The sequence below is a fragment of the Pomacea canaliculata genome, linkage group LG10 (assembly GCF_003073045.1).
Source record: "Pomacea canaliculata isolate SZHN2017 linkage group LG10, ASM307304v1, whole genome shotgun sequence".
Lineage (NCBI taxonomy): Eukaryota > Metazoa > Mollusca > Gastropoda > Architaenioglossa > Ampullariidae > Pomacea > Pomacea canaliculata.
In genome coordinates this window covers 8,210,289-8,230,893 of record NC_037599.1, presented here as the reverse complement: position 1 = coordinate 8,230,893, position 20,605 = coordinate 8,210,289, and the positions used below count along the sequence as shown (strand labels likewise).

The 20,605-nt window shown below is 38.5% G+C and overlaps 2 protein-coding genes across 2 annotated transcripts; both read left to right on the top strand.

Annotated features, from left to right (window-relative positions):
• Positions 1 to 4,157: 4,157 nt before the first annotated feature.
• Positions 4,158 to 20,446, top strand: LOC112573249. The gene is made up of 14 exons (XM_025253446.1): positions 4,158 to 9,710; positions 11,961 to 12,145; positions 12,448 to 12,561; positions 13,367 to 13,474; positions 13,928 to 14,026; positions 14,644 to 14,723; positions 15,081 to 15,465; positions 15,693 to 15,908; positions 16,235 to 16,467; positions 16,763 to 16,885; positions 17,778 to 17,920; positions 18,721 to 18,902; positions 19,109 to 19,358; positions 19,990 to 20,446. Exons 2-14 carry the CDS (start codon positions 12,134 to 12,136, stop codon positions 20,154 to 20,156), a joined length of 2,112 nt encoding a protein of 703 aa, XP_025109231.1. The 5' UTR covers positions 4,158 to 9,710; positions 11,961 to 12,133; the 3' UTR covers positions 20,157 to 20,446.
• LOC112573678 lies at positions 4,290 to 4,922 on the top strand. The gene has a single exon (XM_025254247.1). It carries the CDS (start codon positions 4,290 to 4,292, stop codon positions 4,920 to 4,922), a length of 633 nt encoding a protein of 210 aa, XP_025110032.1.
• Positions 20,447 to 20,605: the final 159 nt, after the last annotated feature.

Here is a 20,605-nt window from a genome sequence, read left to right as displayed (position 1 = left end):
GGCTTTTGTTTAATTTTGTATTTTCTGCTTTCCCCACTCTCGTCTGTTTCTGTTCTCGTAAATCTATAGGTAAATATTTCTGTGAACAATTATTCTTCGATCATAACGTAAAGACTACGTATACACTGTGTGTGTGTGTGGCTATATTTATGCGTGCCTAACTGCGTACCTACGTGTTTGTGTGTGTGACCGAGCGTGCATGAACGAGTTTCTATCGCACGTACAATGGCGATGTTATCTCGCATTTTACATCAACTGTTCCTGATCGACATTCACTCACAAGACGATTGAACATTCCATGGACTTCACAAACCACTCCCTTGACAAGACCGTGTATTGACCATGATTTACATGAGGATGAGAACGCGCGCGCTCAAATACACACTTAGGTACACATGTACACAACTATCCCACGTTCTGCTGTACACACATAATTACCTACAAATTTTCCCACCCATTTATTGACAAATATACGCAAACAGGGAGAAAATTCTTGTTTTCAAGTGAAATAGTCTTATTGTTAAGAAAATATCTATACCAGGTATAAAAGCTGTTTGCATCTCTACTGTCTAATATAGATCTTTATTAGTGCCGGGAGCATTAACTATCTGAGTAACCCTCAGAATATTTTGTTTGCAATTACTATTTTACTCTTTTCAATTTACAATATTCACTGGCGTTTACATGGAACTAGATAAAATCCAGCATTATGGGTAACCTTTGGTATTTTCTGAGAATCGTTCTCCCTAATAAGAATAAAATCTTATTTAGGGGCTGAAGGAAGTTTCCTTTCCGCTCAAGTAAAAATGTGATAATTACGGCAATCTCTAAATTGTCTGAATATGTTATAGCAATTAAAAGAAAAATATGAAAAACATTTAAAATTTTGTTTTTACCAATAATTTCCATTCATGTTTGGAGCAAATTATATTTCTGGAGGTATATTTAAATAAAGATTAAATGTCAAAAGCCTTTTAAAGGAACCCTTGAAAAGTCTGTTCCTTTCTCTAGTCCTTGTTGGATGTAAAACTGGTTGAAATTACGAGAATTGGAAAACAAAATAAATAATATAAAGCATGGTGGATCAAAGGAAGACAGATATTTATAAAACACGGGAGTGCATTCAGTTGATGAACAAAGAACTTTGTTTGCAGAATCTGAGAAAGCCTCTTGTTTACAGAAGCTTGACGGCAGCCATCTTCAAACAGTCTGTCAGTTCCCAGACTGCTTAATGTTGTAGATTCTATAACTAATGTCGACAAACAGTAGAAATAAAATAATGTCTTTAATGAAATTTTCATTTATTTGCTCAATCTTTTTACTTTGCAGAATTATTTAACTAGTTTGAAAATTTGAAGACGGTTACGAAAACTAAGAAACACTGTCGAGGAATAACACCGCGCTGTAAAGAGAAGTTTACAAATCATCAAACAGCAAAGTAAAAATGTCGCAAGGGAATTTTCTTTACAGACTTTCAGGATAAGACAGGGAACTAAACTTATTACAAATTGGAATGCCTTAAGTTTTCCGATTGTAAGAACGATTTGAGATTTTGATTTTAACTTACTGTTTCAGTTTGTTTCAGTAGGCTGAATTTCTTGACAAGCGTCCATCATGATAAAGGTGGGTAGACTGCATGTGATATGTCCATTGCTTAAATGTTATCGTTGATAACAGCATTAATATGAAAGTGTTGCTTGTACACCATTAGCACGAGACTCTCACACCAGTGAGAAACCTGCGTATGAGGTCATTCGTAGGTCAGCATCAGGCAGCACGAGCCCGCAATATTGGTCAAGGAAGCTGGCACACGCAAGATCTCTTTCTCACACACACACACACACACACACACACACACCGCACGCACGTGCACACACACACAGCATCAGTGTGCTTGCAGACGGCTTTCCACTGGTCCAACAGCCAGGGTGGGACAGACAAGAGCCAGCGATGTTAATGGATGGACGTGGCATCTCGCTGCACATTCAAATGTGCGATGGTTTTTTTCCTTTGTGATGAAAGTGGTTGTGTGTGCACAACAACGCACACTTTGTAAAAGTGTCGGTAGTCCAGTCACCTGCCAGGTCAGACTTGCTTACAGGTTGTATTCTTTGTGTTTTACTCGAAAGAATTTCCATCACATTTTGCACTCGATCTCCAGTAGCAGACCGAGCAGAATTTGGCACAAAAGAATCTGAGGTTTGTAGAATCTTTTCTGTTTCATATTATTCATTGCGATAAACCGCTTTATTCAGTGAATATAAAATTCTATGAGGTATAGAATAAACTTTGAATAAATCAAACAATATTCAGTGAAGAGAAATATTTTCCCATGATGATGATGATGGAAAACCTTTATCACGCCAATGACCAACAGTAAGGAAAACCATTAAAATGCTAGCTCAAAGTAACATGCTATGATGCTAAACAATGCATAGAGAAATAGAAATTTAAGTAAAGAAATAAATTTTAAAGAAGTATAAAAATTAAAATAAGACATTTAAAGCATGAAACAATAGATGTGATTAATAAAATAAGATGTAAAAATAAACTGCACTGATACATAATGGTAGCAAAAAGAGTAATCATAGTATTTTTAATCAAGCGCAGTATTTAATCCATTATAGACTTGTTGAATCTTCACCAAAAAATAATCTTTCACTCTCATGCAGGTGGTTGATATTGTTGGACAGAGATACAGACATTAGTGTGGGCCCTTATCATTCCTTTAGCAGCTTAACCTTGCCTGGCTGTTTGAGGTTCGATAAGAGAACGCATGTTTAAATGACCAGTACATTGAAGAGAAGGACAATCAATGAAACTGGTCGTCGGACAAAGAACCTCCAAACAAATGTTTCCAAGTTTTCTGACGATTTAGACCAGAAGTGGTACATATGAACTGTTGCAAGCAGAATTTACTGACGTTTTCAATCTTTTGAATACTGCACATGATGTCACGTGGTTGTCAAAACGCGTTTTTTTTTTTTATTTTGGACAGATATCTTTAGAGTTGGTCCAAACATTTATAAAGGAATAAAAAAAAAAAAACCTCCATTCCCATGGCCATGGCAACTTCCTTTCAGCTCTCGACTACACTCGTCAGCTCAAAAGAATGCGGGGTCACGCATGATTTCACAGGGGACAGCAGAGGAATCAACGAAAGCAAATATCGTTAAACAAGCAGAGAGTGGACACTGGCTTCCACAGCATAGTGGATGCATTGACCTCTCGCAACATAGAGACCGCTGTGAACGTCGGCATGCTCCCGGCGATCGTAGTCATGGGCGTCAGCACCAACGTCATCACCATGGTTGTGTTCGCGCGTCAGGTAACTATGGTTACATTTCTGCCTATGGAAAGTCCAGGCTGTAATGTTTTCGGAAGGAAGAGCATAGGGACGGATCGAAGACAAATTAATTGTGGAGTCGGTCAAGGTATAAAAATACTCATCCAAACTAACTGTATGCCCTCGATTAAGTTCAAACTATTTACGGGAAAAGCAAGAGTTGATTTACTTTCCTTTATTCTGTTGTGTTGTTTGTGTCAGGCGTATACACCAGTTTTTCCATTTGCACACAATTTTGTTAAAAGTAGTAGCTGAAAATGTATTTACTCCCTCAATCCCTTTTTCTTTGTCATTTCTCTCTCTCTCTTCTCTCTCTCTCACACACAGACATAGAAGCTGAGAAATTCGGAGGACATGTAAAACTTATCTCATCAACAAAGACTGCGTACCTAGTTTTAAAACTAGTTTTGAATGATATAATTTTCTACCAATTGCTTTAATCGTATAACTAAATCCTAGTGTACCATGTCACAAACGATAAAAAAAAAAAAAAAAACTTGCTCCTTAGATATTTCTTGACTGTTCATATCTCAGGGCAAGGCGGACTGCGATGTCTTGCAAGAGCGAAATAATGACTTCCCAGAGCTAAAATACTAACAAGAAAATTACTTTGTTTTTGCTATATGACATAAAAGATATTCATAATCAGTTGATTGTATTTTTTCCAGAGTCTTAAAGATCGTATCAACCTGTGTCTCTTCAGTCTGGCTGCAGCAGACGCAGGCTACCTTCTCGCTGTTTGCCTATAAATCGTTTAGCTTACTGTCTCTCGTGTCTCCTAACCTCGGTGCTTACTGGAAGATCCGCAGTTTGAACACAGTCATCGGGGTGTACTGGGGATTTTCAAGCACCTCCAACGTGCTGACCATGATCGTTGCCCTCGAGCGGTGCCTGTGCGTGGTCAGCCCCTTTAAGAGCAAGAAGATTCTCAAAACCAGAAGTCATGGCTGTCTTGATACTCGTAGTCTACGTCTTCATCCTTGGCAGCTCCGGAATCTTCAACTCCAAGTTCGATGTCGGGACGATGGTGGATGTCAAGACAAACCTCTCCAAGTACTACGCCGCTCTAAGTCCCTTTTACTTAGAGAACAAGTTTTTCGTGGATCTGGTGTATAACTACTTGCTGGCTATTGCCGTTCCCTTCACCTCGCTCGTCATTGTCATCATCTCAACTTTCATCACGGTGGTCAAGCTGCGACTGTCTATGGAGTGGAGGCGTGATCGAGCTAACCTGTCGTCTGTCGAGAAGAAGGAGAACGCGGTCACGAGGATGCTCGTCATAGTATGCTACGTCTACGTCGTTTGCGTCACTCCGTCTGTCCTTAATGCTTTCATCGTGCAGACCGTGCCAGATTATCTGCCCACGGGCCGTTACTCTAATCTCTTCTACGTTGTGGTGGCGTTCATGCACTTGCTTACCGCCATAAATTCGTCCTGCACCTTCTTCATCTATTATTTTAGGGGATCCAAATTTCGTTCGACTTTACATAGTTTATGTCATCGCAAAGCCGTTAAGTCAGGGTTAGTGTCAGAGGTCAGTGTCACTAACTCTGACAACAAAATCCTCAAGAACTAAAACATTAATCCTGTCAGTGACCGCATTTTTTAACTGCTTAATGAGTTTGACTTTGTTAAAGTCAAATTCTAAAAAAAAATTTAAAAAAAAAACTTCGTTACCTCCTTGATCGGTGGAGAATAAAAACCGAAAATCATATATATAGAGTTAATAAGTGGGACGGTTGGTGGTGCGGTGGCTAAAGCGTCAGTAAGAAATTACAACAGTGACATCGCGTGTCGTAGTTCGTATCTCGGTCCCGACATGCATTTTTTTTTTCTCTGGATGTGACCTGTTTTACCCTAAATAGGTATGTGCTTGTGCGCCTTCGTAACTGTCGGGTGTATTTGTATACAGCGCTTTGAGCCTGGCTAGTGCTATGGAAAGGCGTTACATAAATGTCCCTATTATAATAAGATTATTATCGACATAATAACACTCTGTCAAAACAGGAATGTTCATTAGTCCTCTGGCAGCATATGCTGATAAAGAAACATCGGGGTGAGGTTCTTTGTTTGTCTAAGTATTGTCGTATCATCGAGAGAAAGAATTCCAAGCAGAATGGATTTTTTCGAAATTCAGCATTAGAGACAGTACGGGATAACTGTTATTGCCACAAACGATAGACCTAAGCCTGTAGTTGTTGTCCTCAGCATTTGCATCTCTAAGTGACTTAAAAGAAGGGAAGGGAAGAGGGAAAGAAATAAAGAAGAACGCGAGAAAAACATGAAAGAAAGAGAGAAGAAACAAAGACCCAGTTAGGGCCTCCATCGCCAATCTTTGGACGGTTCAGTTACAATTATCCACAAACACAAACATGTATGAAATTGTACAGTTTGTTTACGCTACAGCAAGACTTTCACATGTGCCAGAGGCAGTCAGGCTCAGCATTTCTGGAAGTCGCTGCAATGTTGTTCGAGAGCCTACGGATATTGTATTTCCTTTTACGCTTGTCTCGTTGTAAAGCTTCATTTGCATTATATTCTCCTGAAATCGGAAATGATGCTATTCTCACAATAAAACACTTGACAGCGATGTAAATAGCAAAGTAGGAATAGCGGATGAAGTGAGCTTTGAACCTGTGCTACGCCTTCGGTGCCAACGTAGGTCCTTCAGCACTGTACCACCTTACTTACTGTAGTTAGTCACGTGTGTGTATCTCGCCTCATGAACTGGAATAAACAGCACAGGCCAGCGAACTGTATAATAAGATATTGACTGTATGTCTTATCGTCCACAAAACTTCAGCAAGACTAAAACCTACCTTTACCAGACCTCGATTTGCCCCGAGAATCGTCAGCTTACTACCTCTTGCTGCCGACCTGACAACATCCCTCCCTGAATAATCTCCAGTCCATCCTGTAAACACCCAGTTTGATTTTTTTGTTGAACAAAGTAGTTTTCTACATCTTGTTCGCAAACATGACTAGTCATACATATATATTTACTTTAATGATGTGCTGTATCTCTTGAGAGAGATGACCAGAATTCAATATTTGTAGTCGACCTCTCTGCTTGGGTTGACTGTTAGGATGTTGTAGATGTACTCAGTCGAGACTAGATTACCTCTTAAATCTGTGAACTTCATGTTGTCTTTAATTATTGTTACTGATGTGTTTTCTGTAGAGAGACTGATGATCATGATCATGGCAATATCGCTGCATCATAAGATTAAAGAAAATAACGAAGAAAGCTGCTCATGGAACTAGCTGCAAGAAAAAGGAAATTTTCATAGCCCGTATGTTTGGTGATTACTTACATCACCTACAATATAGGCTTAGCACTCGGCTACCGACAAGCACTTTATATATTTCCAGCTCTAGTATATTAACAGTTTTATCACTGTCCTACAGAATATTTCTTTGCTCAACAATTAAATCATTTAAGACACCCTAATACGGATTACCGAAGTTCTTCCCAGATGAGGTTGACTTTATGAAATCTTTGGCGCACGGGAACTTTGGTTTTCTGAAAGCTTGAAGATGCATAAATGACAGAAAATAGCAGAAGGGTATCACTTTTAAATAAAACTTATGTATCGTGTGGCTATATAGATCACCTCATTGTAATATTCTACCGCTGGCATTAGCTGAGCCCATTCTGCAAGTTTTAGTATTCTTCTCATGATCACACCGTATTTTGTATTTTTTGCACTAATGCCGTTAGTCAATTCGCGTTCTGGATTATCACGTGACTCGACTGTCTTTCAGTCGCAATTTCAGGTACTGTTGTCAAATCTACGACTAGATTAAGGTTAAAGGTTTAGTGGTATTATCCATTCTTGAATACTCAGGTACATACAGACAACAAACCTCAAGCTGCATTATAATTTTCGCCTCCATTTTGTCGTTGACCGTCGAGCATTTTGTCAGAATGGTTTTAACAGATGACTGATGAAGCATGCCAGTATTATACTCAAGGAATCGACGGATATATGGATGCAAAAACCGTAGCTTGGTGTTTATGCCTGAAATACACAACAGGGCTAGTTGGGACACCTACACAAATTTTCAGCACTACTGTTATATTATTGTCTTTGTAAAATCTTCACTGCTCTGTGAAGTTTACCAACTCAGTACTTTCGTCAAACTGGATTTTCCGAGGAAAATGTCAGATTTTGACACTTTTGATAAAGTCTAATACTTAGCAAAGCTCCAACTTTAATTCTTGACATTTTCTGGCAAGGTGTTTGGCAGTTGCTGAATGTGATTTTCGTGCTGGCCGCACTGAATAATTCTGAACGTGAGTACCGCAGGGTTGTGACCTCAAGACCTATAACCCTTGTGATGTCACTAATCAGTGAACACCAAGCTATTGTTTTCTCACTTACAAAACATTCACTTGTTAATGCGTTCAACAGGAAGATTTTGTTTTTTGGTCTGAATAACCGTTTTATATTTAAGGATACAAGACAGAAAACTTGTCTTTTATACGAGTCACTATTATTTCCGAAGTGATACAGCGACTAACTATCGATGTTCCTATTTTCTGGAAATGCAGACATGTTTGTTGACAGATATCAATAATTTTAATGTATATCTCGTTCCGCCCAGGGTCTGTGTTGCTGTCTTAGATGATCCCAGCAACGATATTTAAAAAAACCATCGTATCTGAAAGGACAAAATACTAATACCTTGGGACCGACACCTGTTACGGAATACTACAGCAGCTAATACAAAATTTATAATTAATCAGCACCAACATAGACCACATAACCAATATAAGAAAGACGAAACGAAGCAAAAGAAAATGCAAGACCACGTGACACCCTGTCACTCGTATTGAAGCAAGTCACGCCCCATCCTGTCAGCATGGCTACAAGAATGTATGTCCCACTCTTGTCCCTCTTATTACAAGAAGGCGGGATTGTTGCACGGTCTGTTAATGGATTAGTAGAGAGATTATTTGTACTGATAATAAATTATTTACGACTTCTGAACGAGCGACAGCACGTTAAAACTAATGAAAATCGGCGACGACAAGTACCCACTATTGGCAGCAATAAACATTTGAGTTATTTCTAGTTATTCCTCAGAACCATTATTTTTCACATATTTTTGAAAACAAAATTGCCCTGTATACAAGACTGGAGCACCTGTACTTGCGTGACAAAGGTAAATCAAAACCGTTTCCGGAACTGCTCTTACAGGACTGTCCTGGTTGAGTTCAGGTCACCGGGCATTCGATGCTTCATTAACGCACATTCACGAAAGATCCCGAGGACAAATCGTAACATCGAGTCCTGAAATGCTGCCGCATGGAAAATGTTTAATATATTTCCATTATCAGGTGTAAAATGTTATAGGTGTGCACACTGGTTCTGTGTGGTGTGATAAAATTCCGACAGATGAACGGACAGAAACGGAGGACAGAGAGACGACAAACAGACGACAGACCAACGGAAAGACAAAATGGAGGACAAACGTAAGAGGAGACGACAAATGTTTAAGAAGAAACAGGTGAAAAGATAGACTGAGTTATTTAAAAATTTTGATTGTTTTATTTATTTTCTGTAATTGTATTTGTCTGTGCTTGATATGTACAAGAGTTTAATGAAATAAAAATGAAAAATAATATGAAGCTCATGTTTCTCTTGTATTCGCTCTTCATAACTTGTAAACACAATCGCAAGCTCGCACACATGCACGAACAGAACATCAAGTCCGTGGACAAGAAGCCTATCTTGAATAACGGACAACCCTGAAGTAACGAAGATTGCGGCAAGCTGTGTACACAGTGTGCTTCCCTGTCAGAATTGTCAACACCCGAGGAAGGTGTTTCACAGCATGCTTTACAAAAACAAACAACTCCCAGAACAAATCTGATTAAACAGCAAACACCAACCCCCATAATAAAAATAATAAAAAAAATATTTAAATAAAATCGTTTATTTTCCTTGGAGTAAAATACTTGCCGGCAATTAATCACGACCTGCGTGGAGCTCAGACCTTAATGCCTGTTCATCGAATACCAAAAGCAAAAGAGCTTTCATTCATCCTAAAGGACCTACACACACACATTCGGATGCATGCACATTGTTGCATACATAATCACGCCCACAGAGAGAGAGAAAAGAAACACTGGGCATACTGGCAGACAGCGAATTTAGGATTTGTTTGCTTTCTCAAGTGAATGCCACTTCTCACGCGGGCTTTTTTAATAACCGTTGTGTACCCCTTATCTCATCGTAAGAAAACCGATTATTGGTACCCGGAAGATGCAACACCCACAGTGAGTGAGCTGGTCTGACGTGTAGCCATACGCCATGTTGTTTTGCCTTCCTGACTGCTTGGAATATCTGTCAGACAGGTTTGCATACTTTTCATATGAAATCTGTGTTGTTGATCATATTGACTAAAGCAGTTTTTTTAATTCCTCAGGTGGGCTGAGCATATATTTGTTGCTCGTTTCTACACAAAATATTGCTTTTAAGGAATGCTAACGCTCTAAAAATGTTGAAACTCATTTACGGAAAGATGAGAATAATGGAGCCGCCTAGTGTAACACTTTAGAACACGAATACAATGATATCAAAATGTTTCGCTGTAAAGTGCAGTGGAAAGAGTACCCTTGAGGGGCAGTGCCTGAATACTAGTGTAGTGCAGACCTTCACTGGTTTGAAAAACCAGGCAGGACTTAACTGTCGCGAGGATAACCAGAGATTTAGAATTATATATCATTATTAAACAGGAAGATATATATATATATAACGTAAAACTAAAATGGTCAGAAAGAATGGAGTAGAAGTTGTCCCATGGCAACTGGTAGCTGTCGACATAAATATTTAAAGCGTTGCTAAGGGGCAAGAAATGGCCCAGGGATTGTTTTGTTCGCTGATTCCTGGGTAAGTGTAGTTTAGGCTGAGTGGGTAATAATTTTAGTCATGGCATTGTGAGGCCGATCTTCAACGAACACTGCTGAAGAATTTCACAACGAGTCTATCATGTCAGGATTGACTAGCAGTCGAACGCTCGACAGGTTCCACTGTTGTACCTCCACCACACTGCTGAACTCGTCCATCTATTATCACCCTCTGCCCAGACTCAGTTTCTTGTGCCGCTGCACCACAGCCAACCAAGGTTAACTGACAACAAACACCAGAATGTTCTCCGGTTTGAATCTCTTGCCACGAGACACAGCCTTTAACATTGAACCTTCATCTTCATCATCATCCATCTTTGAGTTATTTAGTTCATTGTTGACATGAAATGCATTAACCGTTGGTCGGTCTTTTTTTCTGAGAAGGCGGGGCTCAGTGTTAGCCTGGTCATACATTCATGTCCATGCACGCTCGACATGGCAATCTCTCGAACCCTTTTCGAAGACTTCAAATGTCTCAGATGAACAAGGCAAACATCAATAAGCCTTGTGGCATAAGTGCAGGCAACTATCGGATGGGCAAGGAAAGCGCAGATAAAGAACCAACCACTGAGATAAATCTGGCTACAGAAGTTTACCTGTCATTCACCTGCCATCTTCCGTGTACCTGTTATCACAGTGTAGCTGTACTGCACCTGTAAACTGTTCACCGGACATCCAGCTTTACGTTATCATCATGATTCTTATGTTTAGAAAAAATTGTCTGCATTACACAGGCTGTCAAATTTAAGCTGACCGGACTCATTTGTCATCTTTTTTTTTTCCGACATGAAATCTTAAAATCTGTGCCACCGCAGGAACACCTGGTATCCAAGTTACACAGTGTCGACAGTGTCCTCCGCTTTTGTTTTTTGTTTTTTGTCTTTCAAGCAAAACCCAATGGTTCTGATATTGCAAAAAGACAGAAAAACGAAAAGAAATCAACTACAAATATATAACTTTTTAGTCATTATCTGAAACAGGTTATCATACCTGTTGTTTATTCAGTGTTACAGGATGCATATTATCAACCTTTGATTTCAATGGCTTGCGATGCAAGACAAACCTAGGATAAACAAACACTTTTTTAAAACTTACTTCCTTGTCTTTATTTGCTTAAGAAAAAATTCTTGTTCTGTCCCAGTGAAATTTCAAATTGTTTGCACGCTGAAGAAAGCAAAAACCTTTTATCGCATTTGCAATATGTTTAACTTTCTAGCTCAGCTAAAATAGGATTTTACAACCCTAATGTTTGTTAAGTCTAACCACAGTTAAAATACATCAGCTTGGCTACATTTCAGCATTTGATGTTTAATTTTTCTGGTATACCAAAGTTTTTTTCTTATTCCACATGCATTTACTGGATTTATTGATGTGTAATGATGCTCAATGTTACTGCCAGGTGTTACCTATGAAACGTTGTAAAAGTACAGACTCAGATTTTTGCCGAACACTATTTATTAATCGACCAGTAAAACCAAAACGAAATTCATGTATTTTAATGAGTAAACATAAACAAATATACTGACTGTTCGTACGCTAGAAATTGATACAAAAATCCAAACACACATACACACAAATTTTAAACAACCGGAAAGTTAACTACGCACCCCCCATCCTGATTGCCTGCAAAAACTAGAGGTAGTGATATGTCTGTAATTTTGTGTACTCACTGAATCACTATGTCCTGTCCTCTTTCAGCAAAATTTTCCAGTGGTAGTAACCTCAGTTATTACTCTGGCTGCGCCATCAACAATGGACGAAAAAGACCTTCTCAAGAAAAGCCTCGTTAGTGCTCTGAAAAAAGAGAACCAAAGAATGAGATCAACTCGCTGATAGAAAAACTAATCCAGCAGAAAGTTCAAATCGAAAAGATGAAAGACGTGGTGAGTGCATTGTGCACATTATGGGATACCGAATAAACTTGGTAAAGACACGGGGAGGGTATTGTGCAAATATGAGATACAGTGTAAATTTGATGAAGGTTCTGTCAGCACATCACTACAAGTAAATTTCCTCCATCAACAGATCAAAAACCAAATTTTTATGAACTCTTTTTTAGCTAAGAAATAGTAAATCGACTAAACCTTTCCCTCGACGTAAAATAATAATAATAATGTTTATTGTTAATAATGTATATTTATTTTGTATGTTTGTCTATGTTTTCATACATGTAAATCTGTACAAGCAGACTGGTACTCCCCTTCTCAACATTGCCATCGATGCAGCTGAGGACAGCAAGAACAGTGATGTTATTTCTCTCTTGCTGCGGCATGGGGCTAACCCGCTGCTTACTGACAAGGTGAGCAAGTATGATATCAGAGCAGAGTTACACTTCATTTCCTATAATATGATTATAATAAATTAAATTATAATATATTTATAATATACTAAGGGATATAATGAAATGTGGCGCCAGCAGAATGCAGTCTAGAGACCGAGAACCCTTCTGTGGTAGATGTCTTCTTGCGGGTATAAACTTCACATAAAATGCAGGGATCATTGTCCATGCGCATGAACCTTGAACCCTAGTTGCTGTTAACAAGTTAGTTGTGTTTGTCTCTATCTCACCTCCGTTTCTTTAATCTCAACCCAAAAGGTTAATTGTTAAATATTTCGTTATCACGATAATTAGAACAACAGAGATCAACAGGCAATTTAAAAAATAATTGAAAGAGATTGACAATTAAGAAATGATTCAAACCTTTCTTAAAATATATAACCGCTTGAATATCTATTATTCATTGTAGAGATCTATTTACGGGAAAGATTGGTATGTTGACTGGATTGTTAACAAAATGATATATTTTCTTATCCTTATACAATGAACTACGAGGCGTCCAATGCTGTTCGTAATTCTCTCCCCTTTTCTACTCTTTTTTTTTTCTTTTAAGTTCCTCAAATAAACCTGTCTTAGTGCTTTAGATAATTGTATTCAATGACTTTGCAAGAACAAAACTATTATCAAGTGTCTATATCGCAACAAAGCAAGTTAGTCAACACATCTTTAGTAATTACAACACCTAAGACACCAAGTTGAAGGATTGTTTACAGTTAACTATCAATCTTACAGTCTTGTTGTTGACTAATATTAACAATCATTACAGCATGGACAAACAGCACTACATGCTGCAGCCTGCGTGGACAACGTTGACGCATTGTGGTTGATAGCCATGAGGACAGACATGAAACAGTTATTGAAACTGAAGAACAGTGTGAGTATTGGTTGTATGGGTGAGTGCATCAGGCCATGTTTGAGTGAGAGGGACATGAAATGACCTAGCTGTTTATTTGTTCAAGCATGTGGCTACAGTAAGAATGTGAAAATCTTCTCAGTGCAATTATAAACAGTTTACACACTGTGGAATGAATGTATTATAGAAATAGACCTATCATAAATTGTTATGCTTTTTCGTTTCTGATACCAAAACTCAGAAAATGCAAATTGCTTATGAAATTCTTGTTAATAGCATCGACAACGGGCATATCTCTAGCCATTTCGTTAGGCACAGTATCTCATATCCGACCTGTGAAACATTCGGACATGGCAAAACCAACGTTTCTGAAGTAAACAAAAAAAAAGAAAAAAAAGAAAATACTAAGAGAAGTAAGGAATGAGCGATTGAGATATTTCAGTAGACAAAACTCATGCACAATGGTCTCTACAGGAAGGAGATACTCTGCTGCACGTTGCTGCTCGGCGGAAGTGTGTAGACACCGCCCAGTGGTTAATGTTTGCTGGTGCTGACCCCATGACCCTGAATAAGGTCAGCTTAAGAATCAATAATGTTCAGAAGTTCAAATCAGACAAGACAAATCTTGATCTAGTGCCAGAAAACAATCAACACACTATCGTGATGTTTGCTATCCCCAGAGCCTTGTTCCACACACATACACGTGCATATTCACGTACATCACTCCTCCATCATCTGACATTTAGCTGACTGGCTACTCCCATTGCTGCATGAACTGTATCTGGCAAACTACAAAAGAGAAATTATTTCTACAATGTCCATAAATGTTAGTAAAAAAAATTTCATATAAGTATTTTAATTTCACTATTTTATCACAAGACTGCTACTAATAGAATTTAATAATTAATAACTGATATTAATTGATATTAATAATTTATATTGATTGATGTTAATGATTGATACCTTTAGGGTATTTCGGTCACCATGGCTGAAACGCAGGATAGGGGTCTATCTCTTATTGAGACCTAGTAGCATTTATAGAGCCTCTACATCGCTATCGCTGAAAATATACCTTGAAGGCAGTTTCAGTTATAACTACCTCAGAAGTAAAGACAAATCATCCTCCCCCCACTGTACACTCGACCACCCTTCACCTCATTATCTCCCTGCATGGGGTTTTGTTTGGAAAGGAAAGCCAAACATGCCGGCAGGTGGCGCCAGACAACTTATTTATGATCAAGCACATTCTGCGAAAGACCCGTGAGAATGAGTATGTAGGTTTATTATTTACCATATTATTTTATCTGGAAAGTGTTAATGACATACATGTACCAATCTAATTTTCCTTCTTCTGTCGCTTTCTATTAATTGTTAAAAAATTTAAGCTAAAAGAACGCATATTTGTAAAAAGCCCAATGAATGTCTGAATTATTTGCTTACCTTTAAATAAATTTACTTTGTATTTAATGTACTAAAACTTAAATCTCCTAAAATTCAAAAATACTTTACCCAAAGTATCTGAAACTTTCAAACAGTAATCTTACCTCAAACTTGTCCTACTTATTTAAACAAGCGTGGTTATAAAATAAAACTATTAAAGGAGTACGAATGTTGTTTCTTTCATCAGATCTGTGCCACTCTTTCTCACTTCCGAAAAAGCGAAATCTTTTCGTTCACGGAACGGACATTTCTCTATCGCACTCAACCGTGGACACAAGAGTGCGGCGAGTTCAAAGGTCACAGCGGTGGCCATGATCCGGACCAAAGCGCCTCAGAACCTGAATCCCCCAATCACCTGTTACGATGGAGAGACCTTCTGGGGTCACGGCATTGAATACATGAGCAGGACCACGACACAAGCAAAGGTCAAGTTTTTTCTTCACGACCGAGTGGATACATTCCATCGGCTGGTCATCAAGATAAAATCAGAAGAAAAAGAAGAGATGGAATATGATGCCACCGTAGAGGACTTTTCGCCTCTGGGAGAACAACTACAGACTTCTGTAGAAATGGTAAGTAAAGCACTTGTCCTGAGTTTCGATAAAAAAAATAACTTTATGTTTAGAGACAAATACCGATCATTAGTCAAATTTTCAAATACCTGTCAAAAACACTTTTTATTCTTTTACTTTTCTATAGTAGTAGTCACTAGCAATAGAATCGTTTTATTAAAAGGGAAACTTTTATCGTAGTCCCGCCTGAAATCTGTTTTCCACAAAGGAAGAACTATTTTTTGTAGGTGTCGATCAACAACAGTCCCTACGTTGCAGTAGCATGGGCACATGTTGAGCTCGACAAAAGTGGCTCAGTCAGCCTGGTGTATGGGCCACCCGTAGACACCATAGAGCTCGGCCCAGAAGGAGGCACCTTTGAATTTTCCAGGAATCCTGGCGTCAAACTCTCAGCTACTACAAGTCAGGGAACCATTCCCGAACGGACAAAGATTAATATGCAGGTATAAAGCTATGAAATTTCCACCACAACATCAAAGGTCACATTTAAACGATGTCATGTGAATGAAATGGCAGGAATCTTTTGCAGTAGATAATAATATCTAACAAGGTATGTTTATGAAAATGCAAAATCAAAAAAATCAACTACTGAATATCCTGACCGGTGACTAGGAAAATAGTTTTAAAACGAACCACTGAACCACTGGGATTAAAAAAAATATCATCGTGTACAATGAAGATAAATATGTAACAATCAGCGAGGTCCTCTAGACAGGTGCTTGTGATGGCTCGTCTAAGAGCCTCAATCTCATGTGTGTCTGAATCCTAGGTGACAAAAGCTCCCCCTCTGAATCATCCACCACCTCCGGAGTCATCTGCAGGAGAATCAGGAGAAGCAGCAGAAGCCAGGGTGAGCACTCAGCCAGTGGTGGCTATGACAGACTTCCTTCACTTGAGAGGACCGTCGTCTCTGGCGGACAGTACCCAGCTGTCCCTGCGCGCTACGCTGCCTCTGAGTGAGCAGTTTAGCAAAGAACAGTCACAGGCCTTTGTTTTTGTACGGTAAGTGAAAAGGAAGCAAAGTATAAGTGTTCTAACTTTCTTTCGACTTCAGAGGAATTAAGAAATGTCAGAGGCTGGCCGATGTGCAATTGCCAGGAAAGAAAAACAAAATCGTAGCAAACATTTTCTACCAAAGTAGGCTGTAAGAAAAGGTAAACCAGTCGGAGTCTTTAATACTGTACTCTGGAGGCCCTTTTGTACACTAAGTGAGCGGAATTCTGACTGAAAATAAAAATCAATTATTTCAATATCATTCTGAGCTTTATAACACCCAGAAAATTGAGATCTTTTGCAGACAAAATGGACAAACAAAAGAAAACGTGGAAGAAGAGATGAAGGAGTGGACACCATCGCCAGAGATAGTAACACTAAAAAGAGATGTCTCCAATGTCGTTATCTCCGCAACTATGAACCAAATGTAAGTACGACTCAGCTGCGAGTTATCTCTCGCCAAAGGCTCGCAAATATTCTCTCAAGGTGTTCGTGAATCTACACCCGTGTCTTTATCCTGCGCCCACCCCACAAAACAGTGACATTAAAGAGAGAAGGACTGCCATCTCTCGCGCGGGAATAGATCCCTTGCGATGCGCATGCGCTGGACTAAGTTATTGCTTCCGCCGTTTTTGATTTTGCTTTACCAGTGCATCGCAGAGCTACTGTCGTAATTATTGTGAGATGCCAGGCACTAGCTGTGCGATTACAGGTTGCCCTGCATATAAAAGTCGGCACAAAGGTTTATTATTTTTTCGCATACGAAAACTAGACAATCAAGACGGAAAAAACTTTTGTGAGAGCTGTGAATCGTTGTCATTCTAGCTTGACACAGCGACTACTTGACCCAGACATTTCAAAGTAGAGTGTTACATCGAAGGTAAGCCACCAGGCGAGAGCAATATAGCTTTTTATATTTTAGAATAATTCGACTTTTCAGTGGTTGTATTGTTGTGTCATAGATGTAAAAATAATCGAACTGTTAATCACATAGTGTAAGCAAATTTATCCAGCACTGATGTCTTGAAACTGATGATGAAACTGCTGAGTGCTGGATATGGTTCGTATTAGAGAGTGACAGAGAGCGCGCGCGTGTGTGTGTGAAGAGAATAAGTAACCTATTATGATATGTTATCTGTTGTAATATAAGCAACACAAGGTAAAACAAGAATCGAGAAGTAAATTAAACGGTTGTATTTTTGTAGACACTAAAATTAACAAAATAGGATTACTTGAATTCAACCCCTATTTAGCAATAAATCGTTTAAAAATAAATCAGAACACGTAGTGTTCCTTGTGCATTATCTTCCCTCCTACAGGGCAACTGTTGTACAAGGCTCTAAAGACGCGGATGTTCAGGACGTTAGACGAGAGGTAGCCAAGCAACACATAAAGGCGGGGCAGGTTGCTGTTCAGTTTTATGTGCGCGAAAAGAAAAACCAAAACCAGTCTGTCAAAAACGGTAAGAAATCGCAAAACGCATTTTTCTGAAAAAGAAATTTTAGAATATTTATAGAAAAGTACAAAAAGTCAGGTCAAAGGGTCAAATGAACCAAACCTAACGAATGAATGTTCTATTTCATAACAAAATCTTTCTATTTGATACAATCATCTTTTCGTAGGAACCGCTGTCCTTTAAAAGTTTATGGCAACCTTTATGTAAGAAAAAAAAGATACTCGGGGTTTGCAAATAAATTCCATTGATAACAAAGAAAAATACAAAAATAGTTCATAAAATTGTGTCCAATTACAATATTGAACGGATTAGTTTAATTTGAGGTAATGAAGTGGTGATTGGGGGGTGCGTTCACTCCATTCTGCATGTTATTCGCTGTAATAAAGGCCTTAGAGATCATCTAGTTCAATGTTCAACCCTTTTTTTATATTTCTTTAAGGAGAACATTTTAAATGAGAATTGTGAAAGTTAATTAAAAATGAATGTTGTCGCTACAACACTTTATTTAAAAGTACAAATAATCTAGGCAAAAACATACTTGAAGTTCATTTTCGTAAGTTCTATGTCGCATAGTAACCTAGAGACAGACTGTAGCACATACATTGTCGATGATTCAATTCGAGATTCATTCCACTGACAAATCATCTGTTTTTCTAAGAAATTTCCCAACCAACACACAATGTTACAAGAAAGACTCTTTTGTGTTTTACGAAGAAAACACCCCATGCTTTCTTTTTGTTTGATGAATCAACTTAATCTGTTGTCACCGTTAATGTAATGCTTTCCTTTCTTCAATGTAAACTAAGGTAATTCATCCAGCTCAAAGACGTGTCGTCTGGAAATAACAGTAAAAGCCAAAGAGGAAGGTTCATGCAACAGGCAGCCACAAGACAAGTCCGACAACTATAAAGTTAGTGACATCGTGTACGTGCCACCCAGCCTCCGTATGAGGATATGGCTTCACCAGGAGAACTTTGAATCATCGCTGGTATGCTAAAGAGTTGTACCTTATTTATATTGATTAGAATAACGAACGATCACACAAGTAGTTTCTTCGCTTCATACATAAGAGTATTTTAGGATAGACAGAAGGAAGGTGATATCATCGTGATTTTTGAACGCCTTTCTTTGCATGCTTATTTTTATAGATGTACTACAGATACTCAAACCAGTAACGTTTCTCTCTTATTCCAGACATCGGGTGATATTGTTTTCCAATATGGGGTGCATACAGAACCAATTGGAAACTACTGCTGGTTCGAAGTAAGCAGACAAGAAACAACACAGACGAGAATAATTCTTAAGATAGAAAAAAGCAAACTGTTAGAGCAGTGTGGCCAGATGAGCTGGAAACCACTTATTGACTTGGAAGTCTGTATACCTCCCTTCAAAACGGTCTCGAGCAGCCCAGAACCTGAAACACCTGTGAATGAAACGTTCGATGGTAGGTCGACATCTATTGCTAAGTGGCTGAACAGTATAGTGCATAATTACCACTTACCTCTAATGAAACTTGCATTATCTTCTGATGGAAGTGTGTTGCTTGTTACTATAATAAAATATGTAAAAACAAGCAAACAGAAATAAACAAAATGGAACACCGAATCGGAATAGTTCTCATGTTCAAGTCACAAATAATACAATTTACATGTTCCACAAAAATATGAAACAGAATCAGTGGACGACTCATTAGGAGAGAAACTGTAGTAGACGCATACAGATGACACTTTCAAAATTTTCTTCGGAGTCCTATAGGCATGGGCTCCTTAAAAGAAACCATTAAACTGATCGAGAAACGTGGGCACCACAGAGCAGATCATCACTTGGCACAAAAACATTTTCAGAAAACATTGAGTTGAGCCTAAAGAGCTTGAATTCAAAGTTGGACTGCTTGGTATGGTAAGAATGACTAGTCATTTAAACACAGAGACAAAGATACGACAGAAGTGCGTTCCACTATTATTAGTCTTCGCTCTATTTAGCTTAAATGCAAATATAAACGGCACACCACTGAAGACAAAGGTTGCAAAGGTTGATACTTGATCCTGTCTTTGTGTGTTACAATATAAATTTAGTTCCTGTCGATGACCAGCTACTTAGCCACCTTGCCAGAAGAATACCACCAACTGAAGTATATCGCCTGGGAATTGAACTTCAACTTGACTCGTGCTTCGTGGAGAACATCTTCCACAGCAGCCATGCACACGACTATTTTACAAAATGTTTCATGGTAAGAAAGTAACATATCAGTATAACATTGTTCTCGAATAGCATAATTAGTTCAATACTTTTTGTCATGTTACTGGGAGTGGTATCTACAGAAATGTCTTGAATACATGAAATACTTTAACAAGTACTATCATATTTCTTTACATTGATACCAAAAGCAGGTTGTCTGTAATTCGTTGTCTAAGTCTTCCTCCGCTGCACATCAATAATCGTGTTTTGTAAATATTTCGCCCAAGATATAAATGTATCTCATGTATTGGCATTGTTTCCCGCCAAAGATCATTATTTTGACAAAGCAAAAAAGACAGGAAACCTCAGCAATAATTTTCAGATTCAGATAAGAAATTCTTAACCAGAATAAGTTTTTGTTTCATACTACCTATCTCCATCACAGATTTTGAGAGCGGCACGAGATTCATGTCGATTACCAAAGGATTTTGTTGAACTCCTCCGCGCAGCTTT